This window comes from Anas platyrhynchos, chromosome 7 (genome assembly GCF_047663525.1).
Source record: "Anas platyrhynchos isolate ZD024472 breed Pekin duck chromosome 7, IASCAAS_PekinDuck_T2T, whole genome shotgun sequence".
Classification (NCBI taxonomy): domain Eukaryota; kingdom Metazoa; phylum Chordata; class Aves; order Anseriformes; family Anatidae; genus Anas; species Anas platyrhynchos.
This window is the reverse complement of record NC_092593.1, coordinates 25518658-25537739: the sequence shown is the minus strand read 5'-3', so window position 1 is coordinate 25537739 and position 19082 is coordinate 25518658. Positions and strand designations below refer to the sequence as shown.

Genomic DNA, 19082 nt, shown 5'->3' with positions numbered 1-19082 from the left:
TGCCACTACATCTGGGTCTGGTGGAAAGCTGCCACCTTCTCTGAGGTGAATAGTCACAGATTTTGGCCTCCTGTTTCTTTTCCCATTTGGTGAATTTTAATTTAAAAGAGAAAAAAAAAAAGGAAAAAAAAAACAAAACAACAAACACCACTAGCCCTGAAAGCCTTAGCTACAGGAGAGAGATACCAAATAGTTCAGATAAAGGAATTTACTGGTGTGTGTACTGGCATCTGGTTTCATTTGCATGGAATTTATCACTGCTCAAGAAAAATATTGACCTGCCTTTCTATTTCCTTTGCAGTCATACATATATACGGACATGGATGTACAGGCTTTGACAGCCTTGCATGACAGATACTGCCAGTTAAGTGGTCAACCTAGCCCACTCATACCTGCCTCATTATCTTTATCCATGGCAAGAGATTAGTGCTGTATGAACTGATTCAAACTGCCGTAGTGCCACCTAAAGATATATCCCTTAATGTAGCCATCCATGCCTGTTGCAAAGTTACCAGGATGTTTTCTGAACATTTTAAAGCAAATCAGAGAAGACATTTTGTAAGTATGATTAGTGGTCTTCTACCATAACCTACCTTTGTCTCTTGCACATTCTCAGAATTCTCCTCTATACCTCTACCATGTAAATGCAGTAAAAACTTTTAACAAACAGGAATCTTTACTACTTTGGTCATGAAATGATAAGGTTTGGCTCTCTAAAGTTTAGAAGTATCAACCATTACATTGGGCTATGCTGGTATGTAATGGTATCCACCCTTCTTGTCAACTGCTGATCCAGATGTACAACCTGCTCCACTGCACCTGGATGTCTCTCAGATCCAAGCAGATTAGGGGGAAGCAAAAAAAAAAAAAAAAAAAAGCTACCAAGTTACATTTAGATCTTGGTTAAAATGCCTCCTGGCTACACTGAGTCTTAAGACAAAGGACAAAGAGATGCTGATCAGACATGGCTCCCCTCTCTTTACACTGCATACAGAAAACTCAGCATCAAAGGCTGATATATTATTATATACTTTTCTCTAAAAGTGTAAGGAAAGTGTGGGAAAAGGAACCATCCAAGATGAACAAAAAGAGAAGGAACAATCAAACTCATGTCTCAGTTAAACTGAGCACAAATGAAAATGTCCCTTGGATGATTGCTTTAAGTTGTACAAAATATTTAAATACTTTTAGAATACATGGAATACATGCCAAAAAAACGCAGGTATTCAGAAATATAGAAAATAAGCTAACATAGTTCACAGAAATAGATGATGAAGAAACATGTCTGTGGTTTACAAAAAAAATGAAAACATTACTTAGAGAATCATTATCAAACAATGAAATACTTCATTTTTTTGTAAAATAATATTCAACTACCAATGGAGTGACAGTCTCACAGATCCAAACAGTCCTATCAAATAATTGTCTTATGTGTTCTGTGTCACTTTACTGCTGATGCAGAAGAGGAGAAGAAATGCACAGAAACTGCCTGTGAAGCTCCAGTAACATCTATGCTTCTTTTATTTGCAGTATTGGTAAAGCACTTTGTTTTTCATGAGGTTATTGATAAATTGACACTCCCCAACTTAGTTATGAAGTATTCCGTTCTGGGATTAAAGACTTGCTGCCCCGTTTTCCCATATTGATCACACATGGCACCCCAGCACTAGTGAAACCAGTCCTGTCGGGAGCACTCCCGTGGAAACTCTTCAAAGAGTCCCCAGGGATTTCTTAGCTTCTGGATATACGAACACAGATTCCTGTGAATTCTAAACCTGTTCCAAATGTTTTCTTCTCACTCCCCCATCTCCTGTCTACAGTGGAGCTGTATCCACTAAGAGCCATAAATACAATAATACATGTATGCTAAGGACAAGAAGTGCTGCTGATGTGCTTTCTTCACTTTCAAGGACTAAATTTTCAGAACTAGTTACTGTTTTTGAATATCTGTGTCAGATACCACAAAAGAAAGAGGTCTGGGGCTATTCAAAATTTCACAAAGCTGCTGATGGCAGCAACCAAACACAATTGACAAAGCCCTGAGAATACTTTGTTCTGTACATGTTTGTACCTATATTTGTCCTGTTTGTTGGGCATTTTTGGAATGGAAGGTACTGCTGTATAAATGTCAGGAAGAATTTTGTTTTTTAACTAATGAACTTTCCTTCCAGATAACTTAGTAAAAGGTGTTTTTTTCTGGATGCTTTTGTTTTGTAATGTTTATTTTGTTTTTAATAGCGGACATTTAATAGCACTGTACGTTTACAGTGCAAAGCAACTGAAGCTTACTTGTTCCTTAAAAAAAAATAAAATTAAAATTAAAATTAAAATCCATGAGCAAAAAGATATCTACATTTGAGGTTTGCAACAGCAAAGAACAGAATGCCATTTTGGGGCATAATGGGTGAATTAGTTCACCAAGTTTAGATTTCATAACCTAAAAAGTACATCATCCAGAATTCTTCGTCTCCCCTATGACATGTTTCACAAAGACACTACTGCAGCAAAAGAATCATTTGGAAGCCACTTTGAAAAAATATGCTTACCACTTATAAGCAAAGCTAATCTGAAATGTGAAACATGCAGTAATGGGGAGCCTAAGCTGCAGCACCCTCAGTGCTTTTCAAACATATGTTATTACTCTCCAGGCTACTTCAGTAGTGAAGACATTTTTTTATTTAAATACTTCATATCTTATTATAGACCCTCTTCAAATGCCTTCCCAACTGCTGTAAATGTCAGAGAAAGCATCCATAGCTCTCTGTAGAAGTAAAATGACACTGCAAGGTTTGTAACATTCTGTATTAAACGGCACTAACCCTGCTAATTAACACAGAAGTACCCCTACAGGAAGGAAAAAAAAAAAAAGTATTAAGTTATTCCAACAGAGGAAATATCTGGAACAAATTTTCATATATGGGTGCTTATGTACAGCACAGCCAACACCACTGGAAGTGGTGAGTCTCCATGAGAATCATCAGCTGAAATAGCAGTGTAACAGAAGACCAGTGCTCCAGTGTCAAGCTGATCCCACCTCTAGTGATTGCTTGTAAGAGCAGAATTAGACATTCAGACACAACAAACAGCATTTTCGAAGTGACCTCTGACACTGGATGTCTTCCAATTTGGCGAACACCTGCTTCCTGAGAAAGCAAAACTATACACCGGTTGTGTTGAACAACCTGCAAAAAAAAATGACTATTTCAAAGTTTCAGGTAAGTTCGCACCAAATACTTTACTTCTGGGTAATTTTACTGTGACCTGTATATGACAACATTGTACACTTTCTACATCTTCCAGGTGAAATAAAAAATTGGTCCCAAACTAATTTTTAGCAAACGTGCAGGCTTGTCATCAGCATTGACATGCATGTAACACAGTTTACCTGAGAACTCTAGGCAATAATGGAACAAAGGCAAACTGCCATTGATTCTCTTTGCCAATTGTATTCAGAAACAGGTGGGATATACTAGCTGGGAGACACAAACCAGCACGCACTACTCCTGCCACACTAGAGACCCACTGCTAGAACTGCTAGGTGCCTTTCAGCACATATACACATGATCATCTAATTTTTTTTTGCTTGCATGGAGAAAGAGGGTAGTGTATCTACAGGGGACCAAAGCCACAAAACTAGCTTTTTAGAAGAAGAAAAATATACCTATACTTTTTCTACTCCCTGACTGCAGCTGCTAGTTCCGTAAGTCACCTTTCTCTGAAAAGAATACTTACAAGTGCAATGCTGTGTTGTACAAAACACTGCTGAATTTGTAGCACAAGCTATCCCTAATAGCCAGTCATTAACCTTCAGCAGGTTCAGAGCATGCTCAACCATACTAATGTAATTCAGCTGACAGTTCACTAGACTGTCAGTTCATTTATGGAAAGGCAAAAAAGATGATCTCTGTGTCTTAAGACAGGTTTGTGTGCATCTTATATAGATAGCATCTTATATAGATAGCATCCTATATAGATAGCATCTTATATAGATAGCTAGTCATGTTTCACCAAGATACTGCATCAAAGCTAGGCACGTAGCTAAATGCAACAAGATCTAGTTCATTAATTACATATAACAGTTAGAGAACAAACTTAATTTTCCAACTTTGGGCAAAGGCCAGTAACAATCACAAAATTTATCTGCCTTGTACCTCTCCCGAGCCATAAAATATAAATAATGATTTGAGATGAAAGCACAGACTACCTGAGCCTCAAGAGCCAGTGCATTCTGTCACACCAAGGAATATGACTTCCATGTGGGTGCAGAGACACTAGTCTTCTCTGCAGCCAGCCCTCAGATGAAGCAGTAGCACATAGGCAAACGCTAGACATACCATGCAATTTAGGTTTAAAACAATGTAATTTTAGTTTAAATAGGTACCTTAAATTACAGGATTTTCTAGGGGGAAAAAAAATCCCATACAATTTAAATTAACGTTTCAGTTTCACTGAGCTATCATCAATGGCACAAAAGTGAAAACACGCAGTGAGGTTACAGCGCTGTCATCCTGCCTGTAATTTGGTTGCCACTTTGCAGTAACGTTCTGTGATTTAACTGAAATGGAAACATCTTTCTTCTCTTCTAAAGAGAAGGGAAACTTTAGAAGTCTCAGATTTCAGCATTTCAGAAAGGGAAGCAGTCAGCATGCTGCTGTCTACTCACCTTTCCTTGGCTTGGTCACTGCCAGCTGGTGGGAAGCTGGAACGTGTGGTAGATCTCCCTCTGTACTCTGGATCTATAGGGAACAGAAGATGAATATCGTCAGGTCAACGGGAATATGTTCCTGTGCTACTCCAGACTTCACCAGGGTACCACTTCTGGAAATACTTCTGTTGTGTCTTCCACAAAACAGGAAGATAACGTATGCAAAGACATGTAGATTTCAACTGGGAAACTTAAAACTAAATGAAAATTAATCCTCTTACTTAATCACTTTGTGTAACAGCCTTATTAAGAAGGCAGTTCATAGACAACTTCAAATGATGAAAAGAATATGCCTAAAATCTCAACAGGAAGGCCTTTGTTTAGTTCAAAAGCTATAATGCATTTTATTTTGGGGCAACAAACGGAAACCTCATGGTTCACATGCAAGTCTACATGCACAAAACCCCCAATGCAACTACCCCCTAACAATCCTCTCTAATGGGCTGCCTGCCTAGTTTCAAAATTACCAGACAATAACATTTTTGTTTCTAATTTCAATTAAATTAGAAATGCAAAATCAGCATAGTAATAGTTTAAAGCCCAAATTAGCATTTGGTTAAAGAAGATACTCTATCTGCATTGATATCATATGTATAGCAGCCACAAGAGTGCATTTTCTCAATTAGAGGGATTTTGAGAAGTACTTGGCCTGACCTTTTCACCATTAATAAGCAAACAGCATTACTCTTACACAATAAATTGGAAGACTTATCCTTTAGGAGACAAAGGCTGTTTTTCAGAGATAAATGATTATTTTGCCCAAATGCAGAGGAGCACAGAAGGGGCTTACCAAATTAAAAATCAAAACAAACAACAACAACAAACAGGAACAGCAAGTAATCTTACAAGCCCTTTGATCACATCAGCCTTCCAGGAAAGATGTCTTGATTTTCTTAAGCCTCCCAGTTTCCGATGGCTAAATTTGCTTCTTCCAAACCACCAAGCCTCTTCTCACCTAAATACTTTCCACCTTCTGTCCTTGAGTAGGAGACAGCACCCCGGCCGTGTCAGTGGCACCGCTAGATGAGCGCACAGAAGGACTCCCCTCTCCTCCCGTCCCTTCAGCCAATATTGATGCTGGTAAATGACCTTCGTGGTTCTAATTGGCCATTTCAGGAGAGGGACTCTGGGGGAAATCCTGCCCTGACTCACCCCCACAGAGGCTATCTTCACAGCAACAGACTTCCTAAGGGCACTCAAACCGCCAAGGCATTTGTCGGCATGCAAACAGCTTCCTTGATATATCTGTCATCTTTCTTAGGCATATGAATGCACTCCAAATCAAGAGAAGAGGGTGGGAGGAGTTATTTTCACTGTTTCTAGTACAGTTTATTGTTCATTAGACCCTGCTTAGAGATGAACAAAAATAAAATCAAGCTGCCAGGTATTGTTCTAAAGTTTCATTATTAAAGCTGAATCCCTCCTGCCAGGGATCTGAAGGCAGCTGATATGTATATATTAGATTGCGTAAACGAAATTCACCACAACTCCATCCTACACCACATGTCATCATGCCAAAACAGCTGTGTTTATGTACTGGCATGACTGCAAAGTGTGTCAACCAAAACTCTGCAAATGCATTGCATTTGGCTCGTGCAGAGTTTGGTAAGCCTTCTTCCTTCCATAACCCCTTATAGTCTAACTTACCCTGAAAGAAAATTCTGTGTTTTTTGTTTTGCTTTTAAAGTTGTTTCAACTTCACCTAAAAGTGCCAAAATCCAGTTTTCTCCTCTGAGATATATGAAACTAGTCCAACCATTGAGAATGCAGCAAAAAGCCATCACCACTCACACTCCTCCCATTTTGCCAGCACAAACATCTGTACACAACAAACTGGATCAAGAAAATTATGCAGCTGAAAAGTAAGCCAGGAATTATTTGAATAAATCAAAATACACCAAGTTTCTTTTCCTCCCTTCAACGGGATCAATCTTTTGTTCTCATTCCATAGATGGCTATACAACAAGGGGGTGATGGCACACAGGCTCAACAAACGGCAAGAACTACAAGAGGCTAGATTACCTCTTTCCGTTCAATTATGTGTCTTCAACTACAACATCAGTTGATCTAGAAGTTGATCAAAAGTCTGCAGTGCAAACACCGCACTAGGCAATATCTGCTAAATCATCACTTTGTCATTTACTGTAAAAATCTAAAGCTTTCTATTGGACTGTTTTCTTCACCCATTTCAGCACAGAAATCACCACCCTTCATTTTACATATCCATTTCACATAAATGAAAAAGTTAACTTACGGATTGTTAACATCAGACACTTCAAAATGTGTCCATAAAACCATCTGCTAATTTAAGAGAGCTCTTGTAATTCAAAGTGTGAGTCTATGCAAAAATAAAAAATGAATTTTTTAATTTGTAGGCTGCACATTTACTAGCCTAATAAGTGAATTACTTAGAGGAATCTGGGTATTAGAATCCCTTTGGGATAATGATCAATCAAAAAAAAAAAAAAGGATAAATTCATTTACAAAGTTAAAAGGCAGCTAGTAAGAATTTTTTATCTGAGCCACTGCCAAAGGTGCATCAAACAGCAAGTTTCATCATATTAATTTCTAGAGAACAAACAAAACCACATACAGTAGATTGCCATCAAAACCAAAACCATGGGATGAGCACCTTACCCTACACGACAGCACTTTTCACTGTCTTGCTCAATCCACAAACGTATTGAGTTTACTTTTAGGTAACAATAAATAAAGATTAACAGTTAGCAATCTACAAAGGCTTTTTTATATATTGAGTCTAACCTAGGTCTGTTTCCACAAGAAAAGATCGTGCTAAGAATGGAAAAGTTTTTAATAGGTTTTGCCAGTGACTGCAGTTACCTGCGCCTGATGAAAAGAATGAGAACATTCACTCTGACTTTCAGAAACAACATCATCGTCAACAGCATTATTTCAATAAGAGTATCAATTAGCACAGCCTACCAAGAGAAAGTGACAACTGTCCTATCATCCAGAGAATGTAAAGCATTCCTGGAGAAAACACTGTCAACTGCACAGGAGGGAACATTCCTCTGCTGGCAGCCAGCAAGTTATGTAAACTGTATGTGAAAACAAAGTCATATATTTCCACCTACCTCTTCCATCTCAAAGGAGTCTTTCTGCTGAAGCATGAGATTCATTATGGAGGGGTTTGCAAGGGGAACGCAGGGTGATGCCACAGGAGGCCTTTGTGTCGGGGCGCTGCTTTCAGACGTGCTGCTGTTGGACGTGTTGGAACTGCTGCTGAGGTTGGAAGAGTCCAAAAGACTGGATTCTTCACACAGTCTGTCCTGGGGGTTTGCCAGCCTGCTATTTTGCACATCTGCCGCAGGCACAGTATTCTCTTGCTTATCATCAGTTCCAGCAGGCAGGCTTGCGGGTTTGTGAGCGTCTGTAGCATTCATCAGACTACTGGCTATCTCCTCCTTTACAGTAGCCAGAAAAGAGGGAGAGTCTTTCTTCTTAGAGTGTTTTTGTAACTTAGATTCATTTTTAGCATCGTTTTCCTCACTCCCTAGTTCAGCTGGACTTTTCCCTTTTTCAACAGGTGAAGGTATAGGACAGCCACTACCATCGGCCTGCTGTGCACTGCACAGATTGAGCTTAGACAAAGTCTTCATTAACCGACTGGCTGTATTGCTGCGATTTAGAGGGGGAGGGCTGGAAGCTTCTTTGCTGGAAGACACTGAGTTCATACTACCAATTTTCTGCAAAGGAGTCCCAGAGACTTGAGAATACAAGGAGGAAAAAGCGTTGGCCACAGTAGTAAGCACTTCAATCTGGCGAAAACGACCTGCACAAGAACATAATATAAGGCAGAGCTTAAGAGGACCTTTGGTGTCATCACAGCTCAGAATTGCTGATCTCTACATCATTGTACAAACTGGCAGTGACAGCTCTTTTCTTCATATCTGAAGAGGGAATTTTCATCACAACCTGCATTCACCCACCCCAACAAATATCTATATCAAGAGTCCCAGAGATGGACTGAACACTGTCTAGTCCAGTAAGCTGAAAGTGATACCACACAGTAAAAAGAAGTGGAAGAAAAACTTTGCAAGAGTGTTTGGTAAACGCAGAAGGAGAACAGCATGGAAAGTCTTCACAAAGTAAAAAAAGAGACGCGGGTACACAACTGCAAGCTAGTTTACAGAGTGCTGGCAGGAAAAGTGTTACTTGGATTGCTCCGTCCATCTACAAAGACAACAGGACATTTCAGCTATGCCCTCATTTCAGAAATGCTCATTCCTGACCTAACAAAGCTCCTGTCCAAGTCAATAGCAATACCGACAGATTTCACCAACCACAGAAGTAGGTCACTGCTGCCAGCTTTCAAAAATACCACATGGATACTGAAGAACACAAGAAAAAGACAGATATAGCTATTTGTTTTGGTGCTCTAAATCTACAACAGAAGACAAACTTGGAAGAAAGAGATGGGAAAGAAACAAAACAGAAGGCAATATACATTCTACAGGATGCCCTTCATTTCTTTTCCCAACTATAAATCTCTTTCCTTCGTCCCAAGGTGTCATATACTGATGGTCACCTCTCACCACATTTAAAACCAAGCTAGAAAGTCATTACAGCTTCTGAATGGAATTTGGCTTTTAGACTGTATGGGGGTTTTGCCAGAACACTAGATATAAGACCTTCTTTTGAGATTGTTTACGCAGTTAGAAAAAAATAAAAATAAACTTTGCTTCAAAAACATACTTACTCGTCAAAGCAAAATTTGGATTTTCCACTTCCATGCGCTGCATCTGGGCATTCAAAAACACTTTGATATCTATCCCTCTGGCAAATGATGATGAATTAAAAAATCTTGCTGGAATTTTTGAAGCAATATCTGGTTCATCTCTTCCAAATCCAAGGTTATAGAGCACTTCTTCAGGATCTTCCTCATAAAGCTCCAGTAATTCAGAAACACTAGACAAATGACAAGATGTTTACTGTCTATGTCTGACACAGTGCCTTCTGTCCAACTACTAGTTCAGTCCACTAGCAAGCTTTGTCTATTGAACTTTTGACTCCTACAGCTCAGACTACTTTAGGAAATAATTTTGGAGATATCTGCATCTGAAGTTTTGGTTCACACCACCAGAGACATCAGCCCTGACACATCTCAGATCCGATACTGTTATTTATAAAGTCAGCCCTTCCTCTGCAGAGCTCCAATTTTGAAGTGCCATTTAAGATTTCAAACGTTTCTAAGGCTTAGGACCATCCGTAAGTATTTACTGCAAACCACAACTGAAAACAAATAGCAGTTTTTCAAGCAACCAAATGAAAATTCCCTTCTCGGCTACTAAATGCAACAATGCATATAAATCAAGCCAAGTCCGTTTAACTTAGGAACAGAAGAAGTAAGTTTTGCCAGCAAAACAGAGCCAAATTCCACTGAACTGCGCCATGACCTTCAAAGCATAGCACTCTTTTACCTTGAAACAGTTGCACTGCTTTTTCCAGAGCCGGTGGAGTTCATACTTCTCCCCTTCTGGTGGAACTGAAGCCTCCTCTCCTTCGCCAGCATACCATTGCTGTCAACACAAATGGACAGGACCACTGTGATAAACCCCTTTTGTTCGGGGATTCGATTCTCCGTCTCAGAGCGGAGCTAAGTCTCCAATGCTGCTGAATTTCTCTTTCCCCGTTCAGCGTTATCTGGTTTATATTAGCCATGTCACTTATTGAAATACAATAACAAAAGCGAGCCCTGGGACGCCTCAGTAAAAACGTATGTAGACTCTAAGTATTTGAAGGCAAATGCAAGCTGAGAAAACAAACCCCGATCTCCCCCGGCTGCCCCACCCTCCCCGATCCCACCCTCCTCCAGCGAGGAAGCCCAGCCTTGGGCAAGCTGCCCTGCCCTGCCCGGCCTGCCCCTGCCCAGCCCGCTGCCTCCTCGGGCAGGACCACCCGGCCCTGCTGCCGCCCTCCCTCACCCTTGGCTGCACCCGGCAGGCTCCCGAGGAAAGCAAAGAGGCTCCAGGCTGGAGGAAACGGAGCAAGATGAGCTCCAAGAGGGACTGCGGGCCAGTTTCTTTCCCAATCCCAAGCTATTTCCTTCCTGTGTCTGGAGAAGGCTGCTCAGCGTTAGCTGGTACCTCGGGCTCAGACGTACTGTTACTTACTCTTAGGGACAAACCTGCCAAGGGGGATTTTACCATGCAAATCCTAGTGCGCACACAGCAGAACAACCACAAAGAAACCAAAGGTGAGAGGATTCACCTGAGAGCACATTTACAGAGCCCGGTTAAGGAGGAGCAGCGAGGCTGTGCCAGTGTGTGCTGGAGTCCCAGCAGGGGTTTTATTTACAGTACATTTAATTTAGAAGCTATCCCCATAAAGCAGGAGCTTCTCCTCTCTTTTTCCCTACTCCCAAATGACACCTGCTCTGACAGGCAAAAACAGAAATGGGGAGGGATCAGTGAGCTAAAGAAGGTAAATCATACCACAGTTACTCAGATCTTGTTTCTCTGTGTCATTCCCATCCCCTGTCATCCCCCAAAACTACTTCATGTCTGCTGGAATAATTAAAATCTGCTTTTTTTCTGCATTTCATATTGACTATTTCTGTGCTATCTAGATTTTCTCTTTCCTTCTCACATAGACTGGCAGGACCAGAAGAGCTTTAGCTCTGGGGTAGCCTTCACGACATCCACTGCACCCTCTCCACCTCTCCCTTCAATATAAATATTTCTCTGAAGTAAAGAAATAAAAAAAAAGAGACATTTACCATGTTTCCATTTGGGTATCACTTCGTAGATGATTAGCTGTAGAGAAACAAGAAGTTGTTATGCACAAAGCTCCTCACAATTACACTACCCACAAGTGACATGAAAAAGTAGCCAACAAGCGCTTCTATGAATACTCCTGCATGTGCCAGATTTTTCTTTCCATATAAATATGATTGTCAAGTGTTCCTAGTTTACAGCTGATATAAAGACAATCTGGTTTATTCAGGCCTTGTCTAAAATAAAATCTCGCACGGACTCATGTTTACTTGCCGTAATGAATCATATTAACTTGAAGTTTTACATGCAGTAAGTTGGCAATTGTTATATAAACAGACAATTTATTGCTTTGCAGTTGAAGACATGATTACCAGCTGAAGGGGGAGGAGGAGGAGATGCAGTCATGTGAAGATTGCTCAGCTAGAAGAGAAGAGCAGCTGGTGCCCATGGCCAGGTACAGAGACCGTGTGCGTGTCCTTAAACCAACACAGTTAACTCTTGGTGGGGGCCAGGCCCTGGCTCTCCAAGCTGTGCAATGCATAAACCAAAGCAACACCAAGAAGGGACTTTTGAGGAGGCCAGCCACCAGATGCCAGGCACCTGGTCACCAGCCCCCCTGCGGGGAACCCAGCCCTTTCTGAAGCTGCAGCAGCTCAGCTCCACACGTCAGCACCCCAGGCAGCATTATTCTCCTACAACATCAACACCCTGTCAAAGAAGAGAGCTGAGTCCCAGCCTTAAATTATGAGTTCCCCCAAAGAGGCGACTCAATATTAACAAACTTGCCACAGAAGAGAGGCAAGGAGCGCACATATGTCATAGCAACCCTCGGAATCAGCTATGGAAAGAGCAAAGGTATGTCAAACGCTGCCAGGAAAACCCTGCATCTAAACTCGCTGTGCCTCCAAGGGAAATGTCAGCAACAGGGAGTAAAACATGGAAACCTCACCACCTCCCTTTTCAGAGACATCATGAAGGAATTTAAATATATACAAAATGCAGAACGTGCATTTTTTTAAATATCCTTGCATATAATATGAAAGCAAGCCTATCTACATGGATTAATTGTTGACTAGTTCTAGCTGCTGGACCATGGATTTTAACAGCTCAGCAGGGTGCTGGGCTTACAGAACTCTGTCCAGTGCCCTCCACGCCATTCTCACAGGGCTCTGGCTTCCAGCAGCCAGGCTCTCTGTATGACAGGGCACGCAGCGCTGCTCCAGGCAGCTCTGTTGTCCCGTTGTTCTCTCACAGAAGCAAAGCCCTGCAGAAACACCCCTGTCCTTGCACATGGAAATGAACCAGCAATTCTGGCACTGAGACCATGTTCATCTGAAAAGGAGGGAAACAACTCTCTGCTCCCCAAGAACAGAAATCCTTGAGAATGATAAGGGGAAAAATTGAAATTAAAAAAAAAAAAAAGTGACATGATTTTCTAAAATGTGCTGACTCCCATATTCTTAGTCACATGCTCAGATCTTGGATGATTGTTAAAAAGAAACTTTTTCTATGAAATCACACTGCTGGCAATCTAACAAGCGGAAAAGACTGACAGAAAAAAATAAAATTAATCCTATTTAATCTATTGCAGTAAGTGAGTAAGCTACTGCTTCTCCATCATTATCAGATCAACTGTTTTCCTCAGAAGTCTTGAGTCTTTAAATATTAAAGATACTTCCTTCTCCAGGCTGTGTCCCAATACTTCAAAATCACTAGCAAGGCAGCTGTGGATAAAACGGCTTTCTACTACACAAGTTCTAACACTTTCTAAAAGCTGTAGTTGAAGAAACACTGAAAGATGAAGGTTGTTTTTTAAATTTATTTGACCGATAACAGATACAATCTTAGAGCTCCTATCCTGAAGATACCACTGGCACCCAGTTTGAGAAACTATTTTGTGCTATTTTATTTCAGGATCTACCGTTAGAAGTTTTCTGTTAGTTGGTTTGTGGACACCTCTACCCCACGATGAACAGAGGAAGCTACGGAGGGAGGCTAAACCAACCAAGACTAGCCACATCTCCTTCCCTTTAAAAAGGGAAAGAGAAAGAAAAGGAAGGCATCTAACAATGGCAGAGTATATAATATGCCTGATCCAAATTACTTACTCAGCTTTGACATTTTTCATTTTTAAAAGCATTTAGCTCTTAATGAGTTTGCCTCATGGCTGACAGAATTTCATTTCTCCTTTCAAAAGCCTGCACTTGCCACTCCCAAGAGTTTCAGTGGAAGTGGGGCATGCACAACTGTCAAGTGGAACCCATGGACAAGAACAACACGTAGGGGAAAACACTTTCACACAGCTCCAGCAAGTACTCTGGGCTGTGCTGCAGCTGTGGGCTTTAGCATGTGAGGGCAGAAGGAACTCCGGGCTGACTGACCTTTAGGTTAGACCAGCATGTTTAACAAGCACAATATTCTAATAAACTCAGAAAGCGTATCTACTTGCATTCTCCTATGTGTTCTGTGCTGGTTTTCTAGTCAGCTTTACTTTGACCTAAAAGGAAATGCTATCTTTCAAAATAAAAATCAGATGACTGAACATGATTCTTTTTTTGATAGAAAAAGTCATAATCCTGCCACACCCACCTTCGGCTCCCAGGGATAAGTCATCTTCAAAACTTCCTCCATTTCTCACCAGCATGCCTGAAAATGTACAGTTAGCAGTTCAACAACTGTAATACTGCAGTGTTTTCTTTTTAATAGCTTAACTAAAGGTATTAGCAAGACACTTCAGTTGATACAACAGGATATAACTAGACCATATTTACAATCCCTGCATTAGTCATACACTAAAAATGCACAAAGAAGTTACATTTGAGAACATAAAAAAAAAAAGAAAGAGAACAACTACAGCACTGCTTTAACTTTATGCTCAGAAACATCCCCAAGTCAGATTGCAAGCAAATTAATTGCAAGTACAAACCTAGGAGTATTACCCACCATATCTGTTCCTTCTGCTGCTACATTAGCCTCCAGACCTCTTACCAGAGGGATCCAAAGTTTGAGTCCAAGTTAGGCATTCCCCTCTCTCTCTCCCTATCCCAGATTAAGAGTTCAAGCAAAGACTCCAGAGACAGCCAGTAACTCCTCTATGCTGTGCCACTACCTGCAAATTCTCACTGTACTTTGAACTTTAGTATTCGGACCTGCTCAGATAGTAAAATTTTCAGGTGTGGCAACCTGAGCTATTAGATGCAGAGACTACCAAATGCTCGCCAGCTCAGAGATAAAACTCCTCATTCTGCATTTTTTCCTTGTTTTTTTTTTTTTTTTTTTTAAGGCTTACTAAACTCTCCAGAAAGACTGAACAGGTATCTTTACCCTCCTTTCCTGAGTTTCTTAGGCACAGCTGCTTCTCAGTGAGAATAATTCAGCAAGGCCAACTAGACTGTCATTTGTGCCACTGTTAAATTGCCGAGGTCTCGGGTGAACATACACAAGAGCTCGCTTCTCAAGAAAAAAGATCTCAATAGGTAAAACCTTTCCTTACCCTTCAACAGAGGATTGCTCTGCTCATCCAGGGAGGCTCCCAGAGGCGTTCTGAAACCACACAAGAGATTAATACCAACTTAAAAACTTGCTGCTTCATGTCCTTCCTTACAGCGTGCAACAAGCTTGTGATAGCAGCGGTTGTCCCTCCCTCCGCCCCCAGAAAGCACAAACATATGAGGACTGGCAATAACTTCCTAAGCAATCCCCAGCCCTCTGAACAAATAGGCTTTGTAGGGAAAAACAACAAAACAGGTTGATAACGACTGCAGTACTAAGGCACGAGCTGGTGTCAAAGCTTCAGGGCCAGCAGCCCTCTCTCAAGGAAAATCATAGAATTCTGAGCAAAACACCCAAAAACCGAGCATGGGGTTTGAACGGACTAACACAATCTCATTTATATGATAAAAACCTTACCCATTTTCTACAAATTTAAAACTTCTTACCATAGATTTACCTCAAGCTTTGGAGAGAGGGGTGAAAAACTGCATTTACTGATCAAAAAGAAAATAAAAATGTAGATAGCTATGTCAGCTGTCACTTGCCAGTGATGGCATTTTATTGACTCTTTATATTAGCTCTTATTTAGGTGATCTCTGATATGGCTATTCCTTGAAAGGCAGTAGAATTTTCAAATCCCACTGTGTCCAAAATCAGCAGCAGAAACCATGCAAGTAACAGGTCCAATCCCTTTCTGCACTCTCATTAAATTTATTTACTTTATCTGGATATTTCTTTGTCTTGTGTCTGAGAGATTTCTAACTAAAAAGGCCTGTCACTGTTAAGTAGTGCAGCATAATACTCAAAGTCCAAAACAAATTCAGAAATATAATAGTCATAAAGAAGGAAAAAGCGGATGATTTATGTGCCTATATTATGTACGTTTCATTTGGGTTTTTAATTAGACAAATACATAAACCTGCCCAAGGAACTTGAGGCAAACAGTACTCTGATACAGTATTTGTTTTGGTGTCATGACCAAATTAAGCAACAGAAGTTTGCATCTGCTTTGTAACAGACCTTATACTTTACAACTCTCCCCCCGCCCCGAAAATAGTTCAGTTTCCCCATGCAGCGCGCTGATAGGAAGCAAGCTCACTTTGACGTGTCTTTTGAAAAGCAAAGAAAAGGCACTGCAGCAAGAGGCCAACTCAAACAGCAGAAGCAGCTAGATGCACCAATGTGTTGCAGGTGACAGGACAAGGTCCACAGAGACTCAGTCTCATGGATTTCTGTGTAGGTTTTGTGTCAGGGTTTCAAAGAAGTTAGGGCAGGCCGTCTAGGCCCTTCACACTCCAGCCAGCCCTGTGCTCTGTGGTAAAAACTGAGCTCCCTGCTCGCACAGTGGCTGTAACAGGCACCTTCTCCTTCTCCCTCCTGTTCCCTGGTGGCTACTCCAGCATCTCCGTCTTTTCCATACAGAAATGTGCTGCTGGTCAAGCTCAGGGCTGCATGAACCAACTGGCAGAAAGCAGTGAAAACAATCACTGAAGCTGGCATTTCTTTCAGAAGTCAAGCCCGTCAGTGCTGCAGCGTGTTGGTGGCTACAGGAAAAGCAGCTCTGTCCGTCTGCTTCCCTGCTCACGCTCCTGCACACACATACAGCTGCACTGCATCCCCTTCCTTTGGAAAACCTGCATTTAAGAAGCAGGTGAGGCACAAATTTAAACAAGGGACAAGCACCCACACCAAAATCCTTGTGAACAACAGCAGGAGCAGCTCTGCTTCTTGGTGTAGGACTGTTTTCCAGTGGCAGCACCCTTGAGCCAGCTCCCCGGAGCTTGTCCCCAGGCACCCTGTGACAGGGATGGTTTGGAGGCCACTCCATGTGAAGGAGCTCCAGAGGCACAGCCACAGGCCCTGCCACCTTCATGTGGGGACACAGGGGAGAGAATGGAGGGGCCTGGGAGCACCCCAGCATTGGGAAAGGCTGGAGCCAGGGGCCACTTGGGCCAATGAGCCCTGCAATTTTTCATTTGCATTCCCATGTGGATGAGTCACACGTTTATTACCATATTGTACCAATGACTTAATTCCAGCAGCGGTGTATGCAGGAGTGGGATGAACCCCGGGACACAGGTAAGAGGGCGCTGTGCAGGGCCTGTGTAGGGCCTGGGGCTCTCCCCAGTCCTGCAGCCTCAGCTGCCACCGGTGGCACGCCGCCTGCACGAGCGGTACGAGGGTTTTGCACGGTGCTGGAAATGCCATTTAAACCTCTGCTTTTGCAGCCTTACTTGAGTAGGAGCAGTGTTTATTTTAAAATTGAAGCAAAAAAACAAAACCTCTTCTTTCTGAGGCATTTCAAGAACTCATTTCCTGCATATCTACAGGAGATAGTTCCTAAATACCTCCGACACCCCCTGTGCTACTGGAGGAGTTTAAACTTACGGAATTAAAGTAACACACACCACCGCACAGCTGACAAAAGTTTCTCCTTTTCTATCAGTGTAATACAAACACTTTCTCTTCCCATCTTAGTTCAACAGGAGTTAAAACTGGAAGTTTTTGCAAGCTTTCTCATTGCTTCAAAACGCCTTGTCAAGCTTCTGGAGGAGAGAAAAGTCCCTTTTTCAAAGGCACGCGATTCCCAAAACATGAGCAAACCGGAAACTTTGGGTAACATCTGACATTTCTGAAGCCTCCGTAATTTTTATCACAGTGTGATACATGCTTGCTTTTCTTGTTTTGCTGCCTTTTTCTTTTATTATTATTTTTTTTTTTTCTTTAACAAAGTTAAAAAGCATGGGATACGAGTAACACTCATCTCTCCTCCAAAGCAGATGTGAAACGGATATGCCAAGCAACATGAGCTCCAAACTGCTAACACGTTTAACACAGGACAAATAGTAACTCTTTTTATCTAACTTATAACACCATTGATGCTTTTGGAAACAAATGAAGGAGTAAATCTTATAAGCAGATCTGTTTATGCAGTGGGTTGATAATCATTTTTTTGTGCTACTGCCAACTCAAACCAGAAAATGGGATTTGAAATGTGCCAATTTTCTTCTAATGTACTTTTCACAAAAGCTGATATAAACTCAGACAAAATGGGAATGACTTTTTAGAAAATATGTAACAGAGAAAATACTTTATTTTAGTAAATGAATGCTTGTTTATGGTAATGGTTATATTTTTGTAGCAGGGCTAACTTGTAAGAAAGCAGTTGTGCAATAGACCAGAAACAGATCAGTTTGCATACATTGCCCACACTTTGTAGCAAAAAAAGCTCCACAGCAAAAGCAGTGTTATTAAATAACAATTGTCTTGGTTGAAAACAATCAAAAGTTTTCACAACTGTTGTTTTCAAGTATTTTTTTTATAAACAATAGCATAGTATCTATAGGGCTGTTCTGACACCTTTTACACTTTCCTCTTTTCATACATACATTGTTATCAGGAGTCAAGCAGTTCAGGGTTTCTGTACATACAGTCACGTTATAACAATGTAAGTTGAATAATCATTTTCCTGCACGTATCTAGCTACTACTGCTCCCATGTATACCATATACATAGAAACTAACCCACTCTGTGATTTTAAAACACAAGGAACTGTGTGCTACTTCAGGCAGCTGGGATCGTACCTCCCATATGATATGAGCAGTATCTGCATGCCCTCTGCATGCTACAGACTCAGAGGCTGACTCCAGCTCAGATATTTTGGTTTAAGAGATCTTTAAAAAAACACAATTCAAATGTTATCTTTCTGATGAGACACGAGATTCTTCTGAAAATATTTACAACAGTATAACTACACTTTAAAAGACTTCTGTGAAAGGGCCACAAAGGGTTTCACAGAGAAGCATTAACTAAAGCTTGTGTCTCTATATCAGCAAAAGGCTAAGATACAGAATTTGAGTGTAAAATAAGATTCCCACATTTCGTGAATCAACTGCCAGCAATGCATACACATTCCACTGAAGTGCTGGGAGCTGGTTTTAACAACAGATTGCTAGAGGACACGAATAAAAGAGCAAGCTCTGTATTATTATTCAAGATTTGTGACCATCAATTAGATGTTTGTTCTGCAAACTTGCAGTAGTGTGCTATTCCTTAAATTCTGTACCAAAGCGGAAAGGACTACAGTGCCAGGGAAGGTTCTAGACAAAAATCCTGCAGATACGGAGAAAAGCGCCACAGCCACATTA

At 41.1% G+C, this 19082-nt stretch overlaps 1 protein-coding gene across 1 annotated transcript in view; it reads right to left on the bottom strand.

Annotated features, from left to right (window-relative positions):
- The window catches only part of ITPRID2 (ITPR interacting domain containing 2), a 41819-nt gene that overhangs the window by 20865 nt on the left and 1872 nt on the right, over window positions 1–19082 (bottom strand). Inside the window, exons 4-10 of the mRNA XM_027461105.3 lie at window positions 14936–14985; window positions 14032–14088; window positions 11445–11481; window positions 10147–10245; window positions 9426–9634; window positions 7801–8498; window positions 4664–4736 (exon numbers count right to left, since the gene is read on the bottom strand). Coding sequence (XP_027316906.3) covers window positions 4664–4736; window positions 7801–8498; window positions 9426–9634; window positions 10147–10245; window positions 11445–11481; window positions 14032–14088; window positions 14936–14985 — 1223 coding nt within the window. The remainder of the gene's footprint in view (window positions 1–4663; window positions 4737–7800; window positions 8499–9425; window positions 9635–10146; window positions 10246–11444; window positions 11482–14031; window positions 14089–14935; window positions 14986–19082) is intronic.